The sequence below is a fragment of the Euleptes europaea genome, chromosome 1 (assembly GCF_029931775.1).
Source record: "Euleptes europaea isolate rEulEur1 chromosome 1, rEulEur1.hap1, whole genome shotgun sequence".
NCBI classification, from domain to species: Eukaryota; Metazoa; Chordata; class Lepidosauria; order Squamata; family Sphaerodactylidae; genus Euleptes; species Euleptes europaea.
In genome coordinates, this window is record NC_079312.1 from 125,657,452 (window position 1) to 125,681,180 (window position 23,729).

Consider the following 23,729-nt stretch of genomic DNA (forward strand, 5'->3'; position numbering starts at 1 on the left):
TTTCCTGGGTGTGCAAGGTGGGAGTGCGCCGGCCCAGAAGCCCCATTCTCTCCCCCCGCAGAAGCCCCTTTCCTCAGCTTGCGAGGCTGCAGCTGCCTCTCATGCTGGCCCAGAAGCCCCCTTCCCCACCCAAAAGCCCTTTCCTTGGCACGCGAGGTGGCTGCCGCCTCGCTCACCAGGCCAGAAGCCCCCTTCCTTCCCTGGCGAGAAAGCTCTTCCTTCATTTCTTCCTTTCCCTCCCTCCCTCCCTCCCTCCCTCCCTGAAACTTTCCTGATTCCAGCAAATGCCTGCTAGGTCTCTCCAGGACTTCCTCAAGAATGGAGAATACAGCCCTCCCACAACTGGTAGACTGCCTCTGAATGTGAAGGATGTCTATGGATGTCTGGTTCCCAGCTATATTAGTTCTAATGCAGTTTTTGTTCATGCAGTTTTTGTTCTAATGCAGTTTTTGCAGGCAGCGCAGAGCAGTTCAAAGGCCCCGCCCCCTTCCCTGGACTCCCAGCCGCCCAGCTGGGAGTCCAGGGAAGTTGTTTTTTCTAAACTAAAACCTCAGTATTCAGGTTAAATTGCCTTGTTGGCACTTTGCAATACATAAGTGGGTTCTGGGTTGCAGTTTGGGCACTCGGTCGCTAAAAGGTTCGCCATCACTGACCTATATCAATCATAAACATACATTGAAAATAAGACTGTGGAAAGGTCCCGAAAATGTTCTCAAACAAAACTGGTCGTGCCGCAGCGTTAGCGGTGCACTTCAACCTTGCTGCATGCGCAACTGATAGCCGCGCTGTAGAACGGCAAGGAGCCAGTGGGCGTAGTCAGGACGGCCAGAGAGAAGCAGAGTCCCATTGCCAAACAGCCATTTTCTCCAGGTGAACTGATCTCTATCGCCTGGAGATCAGTTGTAATAGCAGGAGATCTCCAGCTTGTACCTGGAGGTTGGCAGCCCAGCCAAGGCTGGATAGGTGTGATGTGTTTACAGAGATCAGACTTAGAGTGTTCCCAATATAAGAAAGTTTAATAAATAAAAAGAATATGCCTAGCCTGTTCAAGCATCAGACTGCGCAAAGGTATCAAGAACACCTAATCTCCTAGTTCTACACTTGGTCAGGGAACTATGTTTGATTAAAAGAGGCTAGTATTTCTTAAAATTGTAGCATTTAAAAACCTTTCATTGCCTTAATTTTAACCATTGGGACTTCTACCCATTTGTCCCTCATCAAGTGGACCCGATGGAGTCCCTAGGTAGTGGCTTGGTCTACCATGATTTGTGCCCATCAAATCAAGATGGAAGACAGCTTCTTTCCTGTGTTCTGGGAACTTAAAATCTCCTCTTGGAGAGTCTCTCCCATCCCCATTTTGAGGTCTCTGATGGTAGAGGGAGGGAAAACTTTCCAGCCATTTGGCTGTCCTCATCTCTATCCCTTTTGCGTGTGACATTCCAGCAAGGTGTGAAATAGTAATAATTCTCCCAGCCATTGCCATTAGCATATACAAAGCCTTGAAGTACTGTATGCTGTTTGGGGCTTGATGGTTCTTTCCCCAACCCCCTCTTTTCTGCCAACTATGAGTTTGGAGTTGGGTTCCCACTCATAAACAGAGCATAGTCCCAAGTGGTTGAAATATTGGGGTGGATTTTGGTATGGAGGACATTTCCCCACAACCCAATTTTAAAACAGTTTTCCCTCTGCTGTTGCTGTGTTTAAATTCTCAAACACAACACAACCAGAAATCCAATGGGGACGATAGTCTAAAGCAATGATTTTCAAACTTTTTGACCCACTTGTAAACTTAATGCACTTTTCAGGACCCTCTTCTAAACTTGCTGTGTTTTTTCCCCCCAAGGCCCACTTAAAATTGATTGTACTTTTTGGAACCTGCAAAGTAACTCCATGCTACTTTCTCCCTACCCAACATAAAATGCAGGAATCTCATATCAGTGAGTATTGAACAAGTTTATTTTTCACCTTTAGTATTTTAGTATTTTAGTATTTCACCTTTAGTATTTATACCATGTGTAAATCAAACATTTGTAAAAGAAAGTCTGACAATTTTATGCGACAAAATCTGAGCCAAAATTACCTTCTGCACTGCTAGCTGACAGTCCAGAATTACCACTCTCATAGATCCTTTCATCAAATTGATTCTGGAGAGGCTGGGGAAGTAAAACCATTATGAGTAACTTGCTGTTGGGCATGTTATGCAGCGACAAACCCAAATTTGCCATTGAGCCTCCTAGAGCCTCCTCTCCCAACTCACCCTGTTTTTACTTTCTGGCATTGCAACGCATTTTGGGTTGACCCATGGTTTGAGCACCGCTAGTCTAAACTTATAATCTTCACCAATGCACTCAATTGGAAAAATATGAAAAGAAAATCCATTTTTTTCCTCATTTTGTTCCAGCATTTTTACCTCAGGTTTGAAATGAACGATCCTAACGGTAATTTTTTCATAGCATTGTTCAGTTTTAGTTTAGGGCCCCCTCCCCTGTTTGTTAAAAAAATATTTGGTAGCTGTGTACTCCCCCTGCTGTACATGAAAGAACAAATGTAACCAGGTTATTTTAAAAGAAAAGGGTGGGAGAATGGAATAGCTACATGGCTATTTAATGTCTCAAGGCTATTCCCACTATACTGTCTCAAGGCAATGCATAGCTGGGATATCATTCTATTGCAAGTCAAAGTCCCTTGCAGAACTTCCTCTTTCAGTGGGAGGGCAAGATTCTCAGCTAGATTTAAAGGCCTGCTTTTGAATTGCAAAGAAGGGGTGTATTTTATAGCACTTATTGTGATTTTAAATTGCTTTCAAGAAATGACTACTAGTATGAGTGGCTAATGTACTGAACTAAGAACATGGAGACCTGGTTTTACTACTTGATTATGAAGTTCACTGGGAGACACTGGGCAGTCACTCTTAACCTTACAAGGTTGTGGTGAGGTCACAAAGGAGGAGGAGAAGAGACCCACATATTCCACCCATTTAGATTAGATACATTGTGTCTTAGAGGAATATTGTCCCTTGGAGAAAGGAGAGGATAAAAATACAATAAAACAAAATAATCTCATTTTTAGTTTTTTTAAAAATACCAATTTTTCAGCACACCATCTTTTAATAAAAAAGTACCTGTGCCTTAGGCATGTATACTTCATACACCTTCTAACTGTGTATAGCAATGGTGACTCAGATAATGCATTGCCCAGAGACACAGATGCTACTTTGATAGAGTTGTCAAATCTGGGTTGGGAAATACCTGGAGATTTTGGGGGCGGAGCCTGAGGAGGGCAGGGTTTGGGGAGGGGATGGATTTCAATGCCATAAAGTCCAATTGCCAAAGTGGCCATTTTCTCCAGGTGAACTGGTCTCTATCGCCTGGAGATCAGTTGTAATAGCAGGAGACCTCCAGCCACCACCTGGAAGTTGGCAACCCTATAGTTTGAATTAAGCAGATGTGATTTGAAACCTGTGGGTAGGGATGGCTTTCCTCCCCCTTGACCTTACTAAATGGTACTGATGCAAGCACACACCATTGCTGGTGCTGAACTTATTTGATGGTTACAACCTACAGGGCTGGCATTCTGGTTTTTGGTCTAGTTCAAAGGACTTATGAAATTGGTCTGGGTTGTCCAGAGAGAAGCTATGCTTTCCCTAACATCTACCCTAATCTCCTTGGAAAGAGGGCATCCACTGAATAACTGGAGACAACATGTGTGACCATCTCCCGATATATCACGATGGAAAGCCGTGTTGGTATGTCTGTAGCAGTAGAAAAGAGCAAGAGTCCAGTAGCACCTTAAAGACGAACAAAATTTCAACAAAACAAAAGCTCCTACCCTGCCAGAAATTATGTTCATTTTTAAGATGCTACTGGACTCTTGCTCTTTTTCTGCATCTCCTGATATATATGTGTTCATATGCATTGTTATAGTCATTGCTATAACAATGAATTCAACATTTCTGTCTTTTTCCAGCTGTCATCCAATGTATTGTCTGTTCACACACACACACACACACAAAACTTTTGATCTACAGACTGAATTCAACAAACTACACTTCTAATCTAAATGAGGGGAATTGTCATATGAATAAATTGAATCTGCCACCAAAAACAAAACGAAGCCCTATATAACATTTCCCAAAGCGTAAGAAAAGTGTGCTATCTAATCTCCAAACTAAAAAAATGAGTTGATATGCCAAAAGGTTTCCTTCCTTATATCAGAATGTTCCTCTGATACCTGGTTCACATATAAAACGAATGGTGTGTGTGGGGGGCTATTTCATCATGAGAAACCTTCCTTTGGAGTAGGATTTAGTTCCGATTGTGTCGGATAACTCAGACTGTGTCGGAGACCAACGTTTATTGAACGGGTCTTTTCTGTCCTCCCCGCCCTCCTCAAGAGAAAGGCAGCGTGGCAAGGATTTTTGCTGCTGTGGATAAAAACACTCTCCTAAGTGATGAGCGGGGAGGGCCACCCAAAAGCTCCCTCTCCGCTTAAGCCAGCTGTTGGGATAAGTTGAACTGTTCGCTTCAGAAGCCGCATTTCCTCGGAGGCAGTTTACAAATGGTGAGAGAGAGAGAGAAAAGAAAGAAAGAAGAGAAATCGCAGGTCAGAACACCCTCAAAGCAGGAGCCTCCGACACTCAAGAGCCCCTCTATTTAATTTCTCTCTTCCCCCCCCCTCTCTCTCGCTCTCACACACACTGAGGAGGAGGAGGAGGGGGAGGAGAGTGAGGAGGAGGAGGAGAGAGAAAAGTGAGCTCACATTCACACATTGGTGAAGAGGCTGGCCTTGCGATGCCTTTGAATATTTTACTTTTAGGCAGTTTCCCTTCAGAGTCATGCACACAGACCCACCCAGACACATGCTGAAGTGAACCCCAGCGATGGGCTGCACTGGACACATCTGAAATCTGATCAGACACAATCTCTCTCCCCGGTTATCTCTTGCTGCATACCTCTGCCTGGCTCTCCAGGCAGGCAGGGAGGGAAAGAGGAACAGTATCAGCCACGCCATCGCCACCCAAAGAACACCTTATCTCTTCTTGCTGGTACCCACACGCACACATACACCGAGAGCCAGGCTCACCCACATCTCTTTCTCTCCCCCTGGCTTCCCGGGAAGATTTTGCCGGCTGTTTTTCATGGAGAAAGGCCAAGGAGAAATGGAGATTGAGAGATGGGAAAGAAGCGAAGAGCTGTCAGATGCGGAGAAAAAGGTGATTCAGGAGACATGGAGCAGAGTGTACGCGAACTGCGAGGACGTTGGGGTCTCCATACTGATCAGGTATTTAAAAATGGCTTGTGAGGAGCCAAACGTCGGAGCGAAAATTGAGCGAGGTTGGGGCGGCAGCAACTGTTTCTCTCAATTTAGGGGCTCTTCAGGAAAGGTTTCCCTGTCTTTTGCTTTCAAAATGTTAGAGACGAAAGCAGGGGGTGGGGAAAGACCTCTGCTATTCTAGCTGGCGCAAATCAATATTTCTGTCAGAAAGGTCACCTTATTTTGTGTACATGGAGTGGGGGGTTTGAGAGGAAGGGATCATTGTACGGCATTCTGCTCAGCGATTCCAATTTAGCCTTTTTTTTTTTTTTTGCTAACGGAATTAGATACACACCAGATTCCTGGGTGAAATAATGCAACTTGTGAGCCAAGATAAAATCCCAAGCAGGGCTGCTGAAGCTTGGCGGTACCATCTGCTTGTCAGCCGGGTTGCAGCAGCGTTAGTATAAAAGAGAATGCTGAAGTTGTCTCCTGGGGCTGGCATGAAGGTTGCCAGCTGGAGGGATGGAGCGAGGCGAACGCTGACAGGTAAACCGACGCTGGGTTCGTGGTGGCATTGCTGTCCTGGAACTGGCACGGTGGAAGCGCCGCATGGCAATGGATGGTGCGCATCCCCGAAATCTATCGGGGTGTTTGCATGTGGCCATCCGAGTGGAACGAAGAGGCAGGCAGACAAGACGCTCTGCTTGAAATTGATGCGGGTTCACCTCCGTGCGTTCCACAAACCAACAGAACCAAGCGCTTCTGTCTGCTTCAGTGGCATCCCCGAAGCGTAAACGATATCATCTCGAGTCTCTTGTGGGTTGTGGACATCTCCCTGCCATTTCAGTATCTGACCTGGTTTGGTGTTTCTAAAACTCCTGCAGGCTCTCTTGGACGTAGCATAAATGCAAGGGGCTGGCTGTTGAGGTGGAAGACCCGCTGCAGGTGACAGGAAGAATAGGCCCAAGCTAGTAAAGAGACGGGAGGCAGGAGCAACAAGCAGTTGGTTAAAGGAAAACTCGCTCGACTTGTATTTAGGACTCCTGTTCCAAGCACAACTAAGTGAACCCCTTTCCAGGACCCCTACCTGTTTATTGACCAAACCTTCCCCCTCCTACCTTTTCTTCCATGCAGCTGAAAAGGGTTATGCTAGTCTGTAGTTCTCTCACTATGAGAAAGGAAGGAGCCTAGGGACTCATCAGAATTTTAAGAATAAAAATTAAATGGTATAGTCCAGGAATATAGTCTGAGTTATCTTTAGCCCAGAGAAGAGCGGGACAAAATTCAGGGTTCTGCAGTAATAGCAACACACAAGATATATAAAGATAAAGTTTCCCCTTGCTAAAGTTTCCCAACAGAGTTTTTTTTTTGGGGGGGGGGGCGGGAGGAGGAGAAACTGGACTGGATTTTATTAGAGAAATGCTCCTCTACAGAACTATAAGGCTGTAATCCTACAGAGAATTAAGCTGTTTGAATCCAATGGACTGCAATGGGGTGTAAGAGTAGTACAATTGAATACCATTTTTAAAAGGAACCATAATCTTTGTCTACAGTTACAAGCAGGCTAGTCTGCCAAGTTGCTTCTTCTCATAGATCTTCAGTTCCTAAGATATCTGAAGAGGTGAGGTTGGTGATACAAGATGGAGCTCATTTTGAGGCAATCCTGAGTTTTAAAAAGTTATCCCAGAACTTCAGAGTCCCACATAGCATAACAAATGTCTTTTATTTTCAAACCCTAAATAGCGTTGCTAGTTTTTGGAATACTGACCTAGAAGAAGAAGAGTTGGTTTTTATACCCCACTTCTCTCTACCATAAGGAGTCTCAGAGCAGCTTACAATCACCTTCCCTTCCCCCTCCCCACAACAGACACCTTGTGAGGTAGATGAGGCTGCGAGAGTTCTGAGAGAACTGTGACTAGCCCAAGGTCACCCAGCAGGCTTAATGTGGAGGAGTGGGGAATCAAACCTGGTTCTCCAGATCAGAGTCCGCCACTCATGTTGGAGGAGTGGGGAATCAAACCTTGTTTGCCAGATTAGAGTCTGCCGCTCTTAACCACTACACCACGCTGGCTCTATTCCATGGTATCCTTTCACATAGAACCAGACACACACCTGGGCACATCCAGCTCTCAGGAAAAAAAATGGGCTAAACGGCATGGGATTGTCTATAACGACCAATAATCTTTAATTTTTTTCCTGAGTAGTTTACATCAGTGTATTGGGTACGGTAATTTTCAGTGACGAATAATTGTAGTTTAGCTGTGTCCAGCAGCGACGTGGCAAACTTGCAACAAGATGGCAAATGTGTGCCCAGATCGATTTGGATAGTCATTCCTCAAAAATGTAGCATTCTGCATTGTGCCACCTTGTCAAATACACCAGAAACTGGGTACTATTGTTGTGCAGAAGTGTCCTTCAGTGTTGGTACACTGCTGAAAATTTATATTTTCTTATGGTCTAAAGTCTTGTGCTACTCACCTTCAACAGAGGCTTCCTTCTTTATGGAACAGCAAACACTTCCAGGTAACAAGTAGGGGCCATGGCTCAGTGGTAGAGCACCTGCTTGGCATGCAGAAGGTCCCAGGTTCAATCCCCGGCATCTCCAGTTAAAGGGACTAGGCAAGTAGGTGAAAGACCTCTGCCTGAGATCCTGGAGAGCCGCTGCCAGTCACAGTAGACAATACTGACTTTGACGGACCTAGGGTCTTATTCAAAATAAGGCAGCTTCATGTGTTCATATGTTCAAGTAGATGCATAAAAATTAATTCTTTCTTACAGAAACACACACTCACACACACATATATATACCATGATATTCCAAAATCACATAAACCAGCTTCTCAAGTTACACAGCCACTTGAGATATGGGTCGTGAAATGTTTAACAGCTGTCTTTAGGTCTATAAATCATAACATGGGCAACCTTGCAAACGTTATGCAGATCCAGTGACTCCATCTCCAAATTCCTAGGTTCTGGAAAATTACTGTTCACTGGCTGACTTGCAATCAGCGGCAAATTGTCTCAGATTAAGAGCATGTCAGCAACAGTTTATTTCATAATAAGCTGATACTAAACACAGATCCGCCCTGAGCTGGATAGCCCAGGCTAGCCTGATCTCGTCAAATCTCAGAAGCTAGGGAGGGTTGGTCCTGGCTAGTACTTGGATGGGAGACCACCAAGGAACTCCAGGTTCACCATGCAGAGGAAGGCAATGGCAAACCACCTCTGTTAGTCTCTTGCCTTGAAAACCCTACTGGTTACCATAAGTTGGCTGTGACTTGACAGCCGTTTACAGGCACACAAACGCAGATCCATACATGATAAACTAAGGCAAGAAAAAGGGTATCCTTTGGTGAATAATCATATCTTCACTTAGTAAAGAAGTTAGATAATTTGTTGTATGTAGAAGAAGAAGAGTTCCTTTTTATATGCCAACTTTCTCTACCTTTTTAAAAGGAGAATCAAACTGGCTTAGAATCTTCTTCCCTTCCACTCCCCACAACAGGCACCTTGTGAGGTAGGTGAGGCTGAGAGAGTTCTGAGAGAACTGTGACTGGCCCAAGGTCACCCAGCAGGCTTCATGTGCAGGAGTGGGAAAACCAACCCAGTTCACCAGATTAAAGTCTGCCGCTCATGTGGAGGAGCGGGGACTCAAACCCAGTTTTCTAGATTAGTCTGCTGCTCCTAACCACTACAGTGAGAAGTATAGTTCCCCTCTGCAGGGTTCTTGTATACCTCAGTTAAAAAGCTGAGGGGAAGGTTCTACCACACCCAGAAATTGTGCAAATATTGTGGTAGGATGCTGACATATGTGTACTGATATTTTATATGCACAGATGTGCATTAAGTATTGCTGGATGTGCCACGATTTCATTTCCATGTTGCTATCTTGCCTTGACGCATGACAGCAAGAGCAATTTGAGAAGGGGAAAAGAATGAACTTAGATTTGCAAGCACATCTATAGAGAACGTCCTGGGCAGTACCAGTTTCAGGCTGAAAAAGTTATAGTTTTGCTTTTTTATTTCTCATATATGCCCCAATCTAGATCCAGTTACGCATAACCACTTCTGCAATAGAATGAGCGCTGGAATGCACATCTTGAGAGCACTACAGAGCCGATCAACATCTGCACCTGAGTACATATTCCATGCAGATTTTGATAATATTAATCTCCCCCCGCCCTTTCCCCCTAGTTTATACAAGGGTTTGTAGATCTGGATGTCAATTGTTTCTTTTCTTTCTTGAAGGAAAATAAATTGGACAGAAATGGACACAAGGAAAGATCATGACAATTGCCCCCACTAGCAGAATGACATTCGCCTCAGAAATTAAACCTGGCAGATTACTGTGCAATTTGTACGTGATTGAGTTTGCCTGGCAATAACCGCTAGAGATTTATAATGTCATAACAGATAACATGTATAAAAAGTAGTACTGGATCCATTCAAGAAATATATGAAATGACTGCAGTGCCACCACTCAGCTAAAGTAAAAGGAAGCTAATGAGTGAAGGAGATGGTAGACAGAAAGCCCTGCAACGTACCCCTGTCTCTTGAATTACACAGGCCGTACTGAAATTGCTTTCCAAGCGGGGTAAGAGTGATGAAGTGATCATCAAATGCTGTTTGTGAAATTGCACAGAAGATCTAAATATTTAGCAGGGAAAGGAGAAGGAAGAAGCATTTGTGTCAGGGTATGAACTGCTTTGTGTATATTTCCAGACACCATTTCTATTCATCCCTCAACTTGCCCTACAAGAATTATTCCTAAGGGCAGGATGTTTTCCTGTGCCATCATGCCAACAGATAGCAGTTTGTAACGCAAAGTGGAGAAAGTAAAAGATTCCACAAGTATAACTGTTACGTTTCCCCCACTCTTCCTCCAAGCTAGTTACATGATTCTTCTTTTCTCTCCATTTCAGTCTCACAAGAACCCTGCAAGGGTAAGTGAGGTTAAGAGAGTATGAATGGACCGAGATCACCCAGTGAGTGCTATCTTCTCCAGTCTATAGGGTTGCCAGGTCCCTCTTAGCCACCGGCGGGAGGTTTTTGGGGCAGAGCTTGAGGAGGGCAGGGTTTGAGGAGGGGAGGGACTTCAATGCCATAGAGTCCAATTGCCAAAGCGGCAATTTTCTTCAGGTGAACTGATCTCTATCGGCTGGAGATCAGTTGTTATAGCAGGAGATCTCCAGCTAGTACCTGGAGGTTGGCAACCCTACCAGTGTCGTCCAACTGGTATAGCCAGTGTGGTGTTCTGACCGTTACTGGGTACCCAAGGCTGGGTGGAAAGAAAAAAAAAAAATATATATATATATATATATATATATATATATATATATATATATATATATCTGTGTATAAATACTGAAAATATAATTTATTAGAAGCGCTAAAGGTTAAAATTATTTAAAAGCATTAAAATAGCACAATGGAATTTCTTGAGGTTGATAACTGTAACCACATACCAAACACGTTTCGGCCTATAGGGCCTTCATCAGTGGTTAATTAAAACCCTTGTTAAGACTGCACACATTTACAGAAATAAATTAATAAATACATATACATATACAAACGATTACCTGCACACATAGTATATGAGAGACATATCCTAAGCAGTATTACAACTAGAACCTATCTGACCAGATGTTTGAGTAACTGGGAATAGATTTTACAACCTATGTACATGCCTGGTTGGGTCCCCTCTTCTTTCTTCCAGTTCTGACCGTTACACCACACTGGCCATAATAATCTGCTTCAAGAATAATGTGACCTTAGAGAAGGTGGTGTGATAGAATCAATAGACTGCTTGGTTTAGCCAGGGACAACTTACCATTCACATTCCAATAGAGTCACAAAACCTGTCTTTAAATCAGTACTTCCCAGCCCAGCCAAATCTATCTCACAAGAGTGTTGTAAAATGTGCAATGTATTCTTGATATTGAAAAATGTTATTAAAATGGTGCGATAAAAAACAAATTGAAGCTACAACTGAAGCTTCTCTTGAGCACTGAGATGATGCTTCAACCTCGTTCCATTTACATTCCAAGGAAATTGAAGGTGTATGGCTTACAAATAAATCCAACCATCTTATTAAACAAAGGAGTCAGCACTGATTCTATACACATCTAGGTAATGTAAATTGGTTCAACATGGGTTCAGAATAGACCACAGAGGTATTTAGATGTATTTGCTGTTCAAAACTATCAAACACTGATTGATTCCCTAATCTTTAATTAATTGTGGACAAGTGCAGAGTGCGGATTGATCCATCTTGCAGCTTAAAAACTAGGGTTGCCACCTCCAGATAGTAGCTGGCGATCTGCTACTACAACTGATCTCCAGCCGATAGAGATCAGTTCACCTGGAGAAAATGGCCGCTTTGGCCATTGGACTGTATGGCATTGAAGTCCCTCCCTTCCCCAAACCCCGCCCTCCTCAGGCTCTGCCCCAAAAACCTCCCACCGGTGGTGAAGAGGGACCTGGCAACCCTATGAAAAACAGACCTGCCCCTCAGTTTATTCAAGACAGCAGATAAGTGCTGAACATTCTTTTATTTAGCTAAGAATACCAAGTAGGAGCTGATGACCAATGCTCAATGCCAGATAGACAATAGATGTAAAGAAGCCACATATATTTAAACAAGATGGTTAACCACTGGAAGAGTCAGGGATTCCAAACATAGTGTCTGAAATCTCACAATCAATCAAAAACATATCCAGGCACAGATAACCAACTTCACCACAAGCTATTTATACTTGCAACAGTCCTATTCCTGGGGAATAAATGGCTTATGTACCAATCTTAGTGATTTTGATGAATAAATGCTTGGAAGAACATGTAGAAAAGGATTACCCCAGAGCAAACTGCTTCAGAACTGCAGCAGCCTACAGCTGCTTTAGAAAAATGTAGAATTACTGTATTCCCTAAATATGTTCCAGCTCTTGGCCTTCCTCAGCAATTTAAATACTTGGGAACAATTTTGATGCCAAGAGCTTGCCTGGTAATCTTCCTTAACAAATATAAGCACTTTGGTTTTCTTCAAAGCCTTCACAAAAGACTTAATATCATAATGACATCCTCATTCAGCTATAACATTTGAAAGCGTTTTTAACATTATTGTTATTAGTAGTAATCTCTCGGGGTTAGTGTAAACATAGACTGACAGTACAATCCTGTGCAGATTTTTCACCAGTCTAAACTCTTTGAAATCAATGGGCTTGAACTGGAGTCATGCTGCCTAGCATTGAGGGGAGAGGGGAGATTTTTGAAGAGGGACCTGGCAACCCTATGCATTGAGCAGCAGAGAGCTTTGAAAAGGTGAATTCTCCTATGCCCTTGTGGCGTAAGTCGTGTCAGGGGGCCATGCATGTGTCAGTTGTATCATTTAGATAAGCCCTCCAGACCTAGCTTGTAAGCCAATTATAACACCTCCTCATGCCGCACCACAGTCCTGATCCTAATCAGGGCCCGCACGCTCGGAAACTGAGTTACCAGCAGGGTGACATGGTATGGGTCAGGTCAGGGCTACAAAGACCTAACATTTTTAAAAATCATGTCATGTAATTCAGTCCTTGTGCTCACTAACTGGAGACAAACATAATATCCAAACTTCGCTCATTTAAGGAATAGTCAAGCCATGTATCTTATATTCTAATAGTTGAGTGTAGCCCAATCTGCAGATGCTTAAATCTGTGGATCAGGGCTATGCTGATAGAAAATAAATAGTTCTGCAAAATTGAGGGACCCTGCAGGTTTTCAAAAAAATCTGAAGACATTAGAATAATAGAATCATAGAGCTGGAAGGGGCCATATGGGCCATCTAGTCCAACCCCCTGCTTAATGCAGGATCAGCCTAGAGCATCTCTGACAAGTCTTTGTCCAGCCTCTGCTTAAAGACTGCCAGTCAGGGGGAAGCTCACTACCTCCCTAGGTAGCTGATTCCACTATCGAACAACCCGTATTGTAAATTGTTTTCCCTAATATCCCTAATACCTTTCTGTCCACAATTTAAACCCATTATTGCGAGTCCTATCCTCTGCTGCCCTCCTCTAAGTGACAGCCCTTCAAATACTTAAAGAGAGCAATCATGTCCCCCCTCAGCCTCCTCTTCTCCAGACTAAACATTCCCAACTCCCTCAGCCTTTCTTCATAGGGCTTGGTCTCCAGGCCAAGATCATCCTTGTCGCTCTCCTCTGAGGGGTTTATATCCCATCCCAAACACTCAGTTTGTCTGCACCTGCTGGGCGGGCAGGCAGACAACTGGGAGAGTCACTACTGCTGTTGATGAGGTTGGCGGTCATGAGAGTTGCTGCTGCCACTGGTGGGGGGAAGCTACTGGGTAGGCAGCTGGGAGAGTCGGTGGTGCCATTGAGGCAGAAAGAAAGCATGATTGGTGGAGGCAGAAAGAGAGAGAAAGAGTGACAGTAGACATAGGGGAGACAGTTCAGAAAATAACAGAAGTGACAGGGATGGGGTAGAGAGACAGATAAGTGCGGGAAGGGAGGTAGCAAAAAAGTCCCCACTTGTCCTCTACAATAAGTAAGGTAGAGTAGGAACTGTGATACATTTGTACTGGTTGTAAACTTGTCTATGATTTACATGCATTGGGGTACAAGTGCAGCAAAATTCCCCTCTGTTTGGAACGCAATTTGTTCGCAAACTGCAAGCAAAACACTCAAACCTTGAAAAGAAGTTTTGTTTTTGAACCCTCAAAATGATCTGCGCATGCACTTTCTCACATTGCTTCATCTGTCTCCATCCGTTATGTTTGTTACATGTTAGGAAAAATCAATCAAAATCACTATGTTAAAAGAGGTGTTTCAGTCCTGTTTGGAAGGGGAAGTGGCGGGGCTTTCGCCATTCTAGCCTTTCCCATGGTGCCTGGCTTTCTGACTGTTCGCTGGAATTGCATCTCTGGAATTGCATTGATTACCTCCCCCATCCGTTTGTCCAATATACCCAACAGAGGGGGGAAATGTAAAAGTTTGCTTAGTTGTGATGATCCTGCTAGGGTGGAAAGTGAGGACGGCTGCATGGCTTGTCTCTCTGCCTTTCCAGCCTTACCCATTTTGCATCTGCGTCTGACTCCTAAAGCCAACCGTATTTGTGTTTGTTTGTGTTTATTGGTTTATGTGTTCTCAAGCTGCCATCACAGAACTGTGGTTTGATACAGTCACTCTTCAACATGTGCCAGCATTTTGAACATAACTGACTATGCAAGCACAAAAATAACACGTTCTCAGCGTAGTTGATTTTAAATGGTGCATGATGTGCCCGTGTGACCCTGGGGCATACATAATCTGATCAAGCCTGTAAGTTTTGAGTATGCATCAGTAATGGCTCCCTGGGTAGCCACCATGCTGAATGCTGCTGCTGCCGAGCTGCAAAACTACTAGAAATGGTGCTGGTTTCAACCGTGAGCAAACTGACAAGGCAATCATAGGAGGAGTTCAACAACTCCTAAAATGAGAGTTGCAAACAAGGTAAGCTCAAATGACTACCAAATTGTTTGTGAAGTTCATAGTATCCCTAATGACAATACGTACTTTTACCCCATGGTCATTATCAGCATGATGGGGCAAGAGATATATGAGAGCACACGTGATTTGTACGTGCACAGCCTTTGGTTCCTCTGTCAACAAATCCGGTACTTGTTTATTTTTTTGTTCTTTTTCATGTTTGATTTTTGAAGGAAAGGTTCACATTAGGGATGGGCAATGAAAGATTTGGCAATAAATATAAACCCTCATCTTCTGCTCTTTCATCCCTTTTCATGTCTATTCTCAGTAGCGCCAACCCTGCAAGAGCAGGGTTTCAATTGTGCCATTCTGTATGGGAAATCCTGTTCATTCATCTCTTTTTGTCCCACTGTTTAGTATTTAGAGCTAGCATGGTGAAATGCATAAGAGCAGTGGACTCTGACCTGGAGAATCAGGTTTGATTCCCCACTCCTCCACATGGCAGACACTAATCTGGTGAACTGGGTTTGTTTCCCCACTCCTCCGCATGAAGCCTGCTGGGTGACCTTGGGCTAGTCACAGTTCTCTCTGAACTCTCTAGGCCCCACCTATCTCACACGGGGTCTGTTGTGGGGAGAGGAAGGGAATGTGATTGTAAGCCGCTTTGAGACTACTTAAAGGTAGAGAAAATTGGGGTATAAAAACCAACTCTTCTTTTTTTATTTAATTTTTTAAAATTATTTTTCTATACTGATTAGACAAAGTATTCAACAATCAATATAAGTGAACATCAGAGTATAAATTCTAATTAATAATAGTTGAAAATACATACATATATAGATAGAAAATAAAATATAAAGACTTCCCCTACACCTCCCTCAATCTTGTCATTTATTTGTAATCTCCTTTGTTTAAGATTATAATCCTAATATTGTTTATAACGTTTGCTATTTCATTTACCTATATTGAAATAAAGAAAAAGAAAAGAAAAAGAAAAAAGAAAGAAGAACAGATATAAAAGCATTATTTTATAATATAAAATGGATTAGATAATAAGTATCATTTTTAACTTCCTTTAAAAATGAATATTCTAATTCCTCCATTTCTCCCACATATCTAATAAGTACCAGTTATGTTAATGCCATTAATTATTCTAATTTTATCAAAGCCAAGCCATTTGATCAGTCCTTTTTGATTAAATCCCGAGAAAAACTAAACCCTTTGACCCAGTCTCTTTATCTTAAATTTCCAGCATCTTCCTCTTTTTCCCAGTAGCTTTAAACGTCGAAGGGCATCCATGGAAGTTGTTAGTGCAATTCCCTCTGTGAAAATTGATGGGAGATAGTGAATCTGCAACATGTTTTCTTCCTTCCCTAAGGTGAGAAGAAAAATCCCGGTATTTCCAGCTTTTTGCCCTTTTAAATACTCCCAGTTGACTTTGAAAAGTTCATCAGGTAAATCATACAGCCAAAAATCAAAGTCTCTTACATTCATATCCATGGTTGTCAATTGGGTTGGTTCAATTTCTTCTTGCAGATGTATATCCTTCGGTAGTCCTTCATAGCTCTCCATCTCCTTTGCAGAGTTTAATTCTTCTTTTAATGGTTTGTCATTTGGGGAGCTTCCTTCTCTCATCTCAGGTCTCATTGTCATAATTGGGTCTTTTATATCCTTGAGATCTCCCAAAATTACATCCAATTTCCGATTAGCAAGTTCATAGATATTGTTTGTCAGAGAAACTAGTTGATCTGTGAATTTAGTCTCCCTTTCCATGGTTGCTACTTCTGGTAGTTTGTTGAAGTTTAATTTGTAAAATCCGGACAGGTATACGTTGTGAGTTGTAAAATGGTATTATGGGGGGCAGGATAAGAGATCGCACGTCTGCTGTTCCTTCCTTTTGCCTAGGAACTTGGGAAGTATTTGCCAGTTACACAGTGGTGCCACACATCCAGTCTCAAATCCCGTAGTATTCTCGCGTTGGCAGATGATAGCTGATACTTCCAGATAAGACGTGGCTTAGGAATTTGTTTACTCAGAAAAGCCTCCTCCCGGAAGTGGGGGGGAATCTGCTCGTACCTCCCCTTTACAATTCTGGATTTCTGATTGGTGGCTATAATGTCATTCAAAAAGTCCCAATTGTTATGTCTACCCACCGATCAATTTGATTAAGATCCTGCTGGCTTATCCAATGTTTTTAAATGTCAAAGAGTCATCCAAACCTCAGATGGGGAGATACGGATTCTACAGATATTTTTTCCACTCCTTCGGAACTTCCAATTCCAGGTAAAATGAAAGAGTTCTTGTTACTTACTCAGATTTTAGAAGAGTAGGTATTCTTGCTTATGTATCGTTGCTTAGATGGTAATAGGTAGGGGAGAGCTGAGCCTAATTCCAAAGAGACGTTCACGGCAATGGTTTCCCCTCAGGCCAGACGGGACCTCATCCAGGATTCCAAGAGTCGCCCGATGGCTCTCTCAGCAAAACTGGGGGTCAAACCGCACTTCGTGGGCAGCAGGAGAGATCCTGTTTCCCAATCCACTATTTAGGATTCGGTAGGGGTGCAAGATTACACCCCAGATTCGAGACGAATCTTGGTTCCCTTGGGAGCCCCCAAGAGACGTGGTGCTCAGCTCAGCGTCCCTAGCGGAAGTCCCAAAACCAACTCTTCTTTTTATGCCAGTGAGTAGAGGGAGAGGTATACATCTTTCAAGATAAACAAACAAACATTTTTAGCAGAATATTGTTGCAGAACCCTGAAGAACTACATAAGCATATGGTCATGCAGATAAACACCAACCTTTATAAAATGCTAATAAATAATACAAAAATTACATGTACATATAGAAAGGGTGAGGTTGTCTCTCATGACAGAGGTGATGTCAGGAAATACCCAGTTAGGGTTGCTAGGCAACCAGTGGGAGGTAGGGGGCATGGATATGCGGGGGACTGCCATCGGTGATGTCATGACCTCACTTTTGGAGACAACTTGGAAGTGACAATCCTCTCTAGGCATTGTCAGAAACTTTATGGTTCTGGGGTTCCCCCAGAAGTGACACCACACTGTTGGGACAACTGCCATGTTGTTATTTTTCTCCTGCCACCACTCAGAGCAAGTGGTAGGATACAGGAGCTGAGGTGTGTATTGGGTGGGGGGATTGGCAGACATAGTCCCTGTGGATGCAGCAAGATATACTCATTCTTTTACTGCAGAGCTGCAAACAGTACCAAGGGTAAGTAATGGTTCCAATCTGGAACACTTAGTTTACCAGCAGTGAAGATGCCCAATGAAATACCTCTGTATTTCTAAGGATACATTTCAATTTTCCATGGGTAGGTTGGTGTGTGTTTATGGGTGGGGGAAGCTACAGCAAAATTCAAAGGCCTAGTTTAAGACTAAAATGCAAAAAAAAAACAATGTAGTGGATTCTAAGAACATTTTTGTAGTTACTTTTTATATTTCAAGACAACCCAAAATGTAGTCGCTCGTGTGACTTAACCACACATGGTCCAAAACACAGGACTGCTCTCTGTGCCCCCCCTTCCTCAGCACTCCTATGCATTCTCTGTAACCAAACGGTTCCAAGTGCTTCCAAAACAAGTGGGGAAATTTCATTTATTTATACAGTACTCTTTTTTATCCCGCCCTTCCTCCAAGAAGGCAGCAGATATTATTCTGCCTACCGCCACTTTGTAGGAGCCCTGTGGCGCAGAGTGGTAAACTGCAGTACTGCAGTCCAAGCTCTGCTCACAACCTGAGTTCGATCCCAACGGAAGTTGGTTTCAGGAAGCCGGCTCAAGGTTGACTCAGCCTTCTATCCTTCTGAGGTCATTAAAATAAGTACCCAGCTTGCTGGGGGTAAAGGAAAGATGACTGGGGAAGGCACTGGCAAACCACCCTGTAAAACAAAGTCCGCCTAGTAAACGTCGGGATGTGACGTCACCCCATGGGTCAGGAATGACCCAGTGCTTACACAGGGGACCTTTACCTTTTTTTACCACCACTTTAACCTCATCATAACGCTGTGGGGTAGATTAGGCTGGAAGTGTGTGATTGGTAGAGTTGCTAACCTCCAGGTGATAGCTGGAGATCTCCTGCTATTAGAACTGATCTCCAGCCGATAGAGATCAGTTCACCTGGAGAAAATGGCCGCTTTGGCAATTGAACTCTATGGCATTGAAGTTCCTCTCCAAACCCCGCCCTCCTCCGGCTCCATCCCAAAAACCTCCCATCAGTTGCGAAGAGGGACCTGACAACCCTAGTTGCAAGAAGGTAACCCTAGCTGCAAGGTGCCACTGGCAAGGTGCCAAGGCTAGCAACACCAAGAAGGAGACACATAACAGGAGAAGCATTCAAGTCTCGCTTAAAGGCTTTGTGACCACCAGCCATTGTTGCAAGCAGGCTGCTGGTGATTCTGTGGGCCTTTGGGCTTATAGAGCAAGGGTTCTTCTTAGGGTTGCCAACTTCCAGGTACTAGCTGGAGATCTCCTGCTATTACATCTGATCCCCAGCTGATAGAGATCTGTTCCCCTGGAGAAAATGGCCACTTTGGCAATTGGACTCTATGGCATTGAAGTCCCTCCCCTCCCCAAACCCCGCCCTCCTCAGCCTCTGCCCCAAAAACCTTCCACCAGTGGCGAAGCACAACCTGGCAACCCTAGTTCTTCTTTATGGAACAGCCTGGAGCCTGAGCTTCTCAGAAGCTAAGCAGGGGCAACCATGGTTATTCCTTGCACAGGAGACCACCAAGGAAGACTGGAGTTGCTATATGGAGGATGGTGATGGCAAAACATCTGTGCTTGTCTTTTTCCTGGAACACCCTGTAGGATGGGGTTGCCGTGAGTGCACTGCTACTCGACAGCATGTTCTTCTTCTTAATGGAGCCCTGGAAGAAACAAGGGGATGCGTGAGTGGGGGGCTGGGGAGGTCGGGAAAGAACAGGCACAAGGAAATGCTGTGTAAGAAATACTTCCCCTCCTCACTTCCTTCCCTGCATACTCCTTGGTGCTACCCTAACGCATTCATGCGCGCACCCTCGGAGCAGGAGGTCTGTGGTCTTGAAACTGGCAGTACCTGCGACAGCAGCTCTCACCCAGCTGGCTTCCTCACTCATGCCTACATATTTCACAGCTGGATAATTGATAGTCACTCCCCTCCAGGAGAACTAGGTCATGGGGAGAGGCTGTTGGGAGGCACATAAAGAAGGAAAGCAGTCAGAATTGTATTCCATTCGCTTTTGCAGGGTCTCCCCCACCATCAGTAAATAATTCAGCAGCTCGGCTACTACAAGTTTGGAGGGAGTAGTCTGTGTCACTGGATCACCTGCATGTTGGTATGCCAAAAACAGTCACAAGAGCAGCAAGGGTACAGAGATAGCTGTGCGGAACCCTGGGTTCAAATGCTTCTTCAGTAGCCAAAGACTGCCTAGGTGGCCACTTTATCAAGGCATTATCTCTCACCTCTCAAATGCACAGGGATAACATCTTGTTTGTGGGGTTATAGGGAGAATAGATGAAATAAGGATTGTGTGTGGTGTAGTGGTTAAGAGCGGTGGTTTGGTTTGGAGCGGTGGAGTCTGATCTGGAAAACTGGGTTTGATTCCCCACCCCTCCACATCAGCGGCGGAGGCTAATCTGGTGAACTGGATTTGTTTCCCCACTCCTACACATGAAGCCAGCTGGGTGACCTTGGGCAAGTCACGTTCTCTCTTGGGCAAGTCACATTCTCTCAGCCCCACCTACCTCACAGGGTGTCTGTTGTGGGGAGGGGAATGGAAGGTGATTGTAAGCCGGTTTAAGTCTCCCTTAAGTGGTAGAGCAAGTCAGCATATAAAAACCAACTCCTTCCTTCCTTCATGCTTTATACATTATAGCAGTGATATAAAATTGAAAGGGCAGGCCTAACAAAGGGATTTCCACACACACACACACACACCGAAACCAGTCAGGACTGTAGTATATTCAACACCCACAGGCCACATGAAGACTACAGATTCCCATTTGTATGCCAAGCAGTCCAAATAACATGCTGGGAAATTTTAACATTTGTGTGGGAGCATGGGAAGCCCAAGCTCAAATGAATTCTCCACAGGGATTGTTGGGAATATCCTACGAACCCTCACATCTCTTTTTCTTGCGGGAGGGGAGGGCTACTTCTTCCTTTTTTTCTCTGTGTGTTAAGTACCGTCAAGTCGCTTCCGACTCATGGCGACCTCCTTTTTTTCTAGCTCAACGCAAAATTGTGCAGCCAACAGCTGTGGTTGCAACTGGATGCGGCTGAATGAAAGTGTGATTGTTTCATGATAAATCCAAGTAGATGCAATTAGATAACTAGAGCAGATGTCAAAAAAGAATAATAAATGTGTACATTGAAGGACCTTGACGAGCAAAGAATGAGGTATCTGATATTAAGTGGTCAGGAACAATTCTTTAACGTTAGGAGATCCAGTGACCATTAACTAATGATAACTGGGAGTAACCAACAGGGAAGAGATTGTGTGTTTTATAATGTTGCACAAATAGCAAACTTTCCCCTAGAATAACCAGAACTCCTGCTAGTAAAGATAGGATATCTGCAACCTCTGTTTGACTAATGGAGCTGGTGGTGCTCATAACATTCTACTCCTAACAGAGAAATTGGATAATTCAGATCCTCTGATATAAAAACCCTTTTAAAAAAACTTCTACAAGCACTTAGCCCATTTCTTTATTCATGCTAACTATAGCCATGTGAGAAACAAGAACAAAGGGATTCCTGGAATATCTGATTCTGACTACAATCTGCCAAAATTAAGTTCTCTTTTAGGACCTCACCCGAAGTATGATGAAATCATAGAATCATAGAGTTGGAAGGTACCACCAGGGTCATCTAGTCCAACCCCCTGCCCAATGCAGGAAACTAACAACTACCTCTCCCAACATCCCCAGTGACCCCAACCCTCCCCCCACCATGCAGGATCCTACAATCAAAGCACTCCCGACAGATGGCCATCCAGCCTCTGCTTAAAGACCTCCAAAGACAGGGACTCCACCACCCTCCGAGGCAGTGCATTCCAAATAGTTGTTGTTTTTTCATTGTCCGTTCCAAATTTTTAAAACCAATGAGCAAGTGTAAAATTCCTGCTCCTTTGAAATACCCAGAAAGCTGTAATGAGCTGACGTAAGGGATTATTTTTAAAGTATGGAGTGTCTAGGTGCACTCCTTTTCCATTACACCTCTTACAATTGCATGTGGCAAGATAAACCAGTTACAACCCCTATCTGGAATCCTGGTGTGCAGGGAAAGCACAAATCATACATTGGTCTTTTATGCATGGGAGTTTTACCTGGGGTTCGATGCTCTCTTGACCCACACTTTTCTGTTTGGAATCCTAAAAATGCTATGCATGTTGTTGTTCATCCTGGAGAAAGTCCTGGGGTTTCCAGAGTAAAGCAGAATCACCAGCAAAATTCAGGAGGCGTCTGAGTCCCCACCCCTTTAAAAAGCTGCTTTGTAATTGGCTGTAGTGCTTACTGTGAGAAAAACGTCACCCCCCCCACCCCAGCTCTCCTCTTCCCACAGCCGAAACCCAAGTGCTGTTTTAAAACCCATTTCTCAAAACGGGGCTCTTTAAAAGGAATGGAGTGGGATGGGGGAGAAACCCAAGCACCATTTGAAGTGACATTTTTATGGGAGAAAAAGGTCCACTCAGAAAGAAATCCTGGTGGGAAACAAAAAAAAAAACCCAGCAAAAATCTGGAAGCATCTGAGTACTCGCCTCTTGAGGTGCTGCTTTGTAATTGGCTGTATTGAGAAAAACCTCACACACACACACCCCGTAGCTCTCCTCTCTCACACTTTGGCTTATGCATGAAGATGAGGATGATTTGACCCGGGCTGGTTTGAGGGGAGATAGAAGAATCACATTTTAACAGGATTGGGAAGACCCGGACATTGCGAGGGCTGGGCATGAGATCATCTCTAAGGGATGGAAAACTCATGCATAACCACAAAGAAAAAACGAGTTGGACCAGCGGAGAAAGTGAGTCCAAGTACACATGCATAAAAGACCATTGTTTGTCAATACCAGTGTAATGAAATACTATGCTTTAGTGCAAAAAGTGGAAGCAACTCACTATCATTGCGTGCAGGAGGAGAAGGGATCAGAGTTCATGTGAGCCAGTGGGAAGCCCCTTTGAGGCTTGTTTGTATAGCAGCAAACCATGTGTTATCATTTCATATGAATTATGCCATTGGCTCAGATGCAACAATTTAGATCAAAACTAATGTGTTTCTGTTTACCTTTATTAAATGGGTTAATTTTGCCATACTGCAGTCCTTATTCAGCCCCCACCCCAAAATACACATATGCTATTAAAAGAATCTTAAAAAGAGATCGAAATTCCAGTCAAGGATCTTCAGTGTCCCTCTACTTTGAACTTGAGATAGGTGCACCTTCTTAATCTGTATTATTCTTTGCCAACATGTCTGGGCAAATGTAACCAAATAGGACCTGGCACTCTGGATTCATTCCTTTATGGGTTTATCCTGTGTGTGTAATAGACACCCTGCATGCAAACACTCTGTAATTTTTTTTGTTTGTGTGCCACCAAGTCACAGCTGACTTATGGTGACCCCATAAAGTTTTCAATGCAGGAGATGTTCAGAGGCAGTTTGCCATTGCCTGCCTCTGTGTGGGCTGAGAGTTCTAAGAGAACGATGACTGTCCCAAGGTCACCCAGCAGACTTTATGTGTAAAGTGGGGAATCGAACCCGGTTCTCCAGATTAGAGTCCACTGCTCTTAACCACTACGCCACGCTGGCTCTCTCACTCTGTAATAGAGGCGGTATAATATGAAGTGAATACTGCAGCCCAAAGAAAGCATTTATAATCTGAAGGCAGAGAAGAAACAACTGTTCATCCTATCCAGAACAGGACATTCCAAACAGGAAGTTTAAGTTACAGGGAGAGAGATTTCAATTAAACATTAGGAAGAACATTTTGGCTGCATTCCAGCACAGAGTTAAATGCACTTAAG

The 23,729-nt window shown here is 43.8% G+C and overlaps 1 protein-coding gene across 2 annotated transcripts in view; it reads left to right on the forward strand.

The window, feature by feature from the left end:
- The first annotated feature begins 5,031 nt into the window (after positions 1-5,031).
- The window catches only part of CYGB (cytoglobin), a 74,558-nt gene continuing 55,860 nt past the window's right edge, over positions 5,032-23,729 (forward strand). Inside the window, exon 1 of one of the 2 annotated variants that reach the window (XM_056864220.1) lies at positions 5,032-5,280. In XM_056864220.1, coding sequence (XP_056720198.1) covers positions 5,138-5,280 — 143 coding nt within the window. In that variant the 5' untranslated portion in view covers positions 5,032-5,137. The remainder of the gene's footprint in view (positions 5,281-23,729) is intronic. The other variant, XM_056864212.1, reaches the window with a different exon arrangement.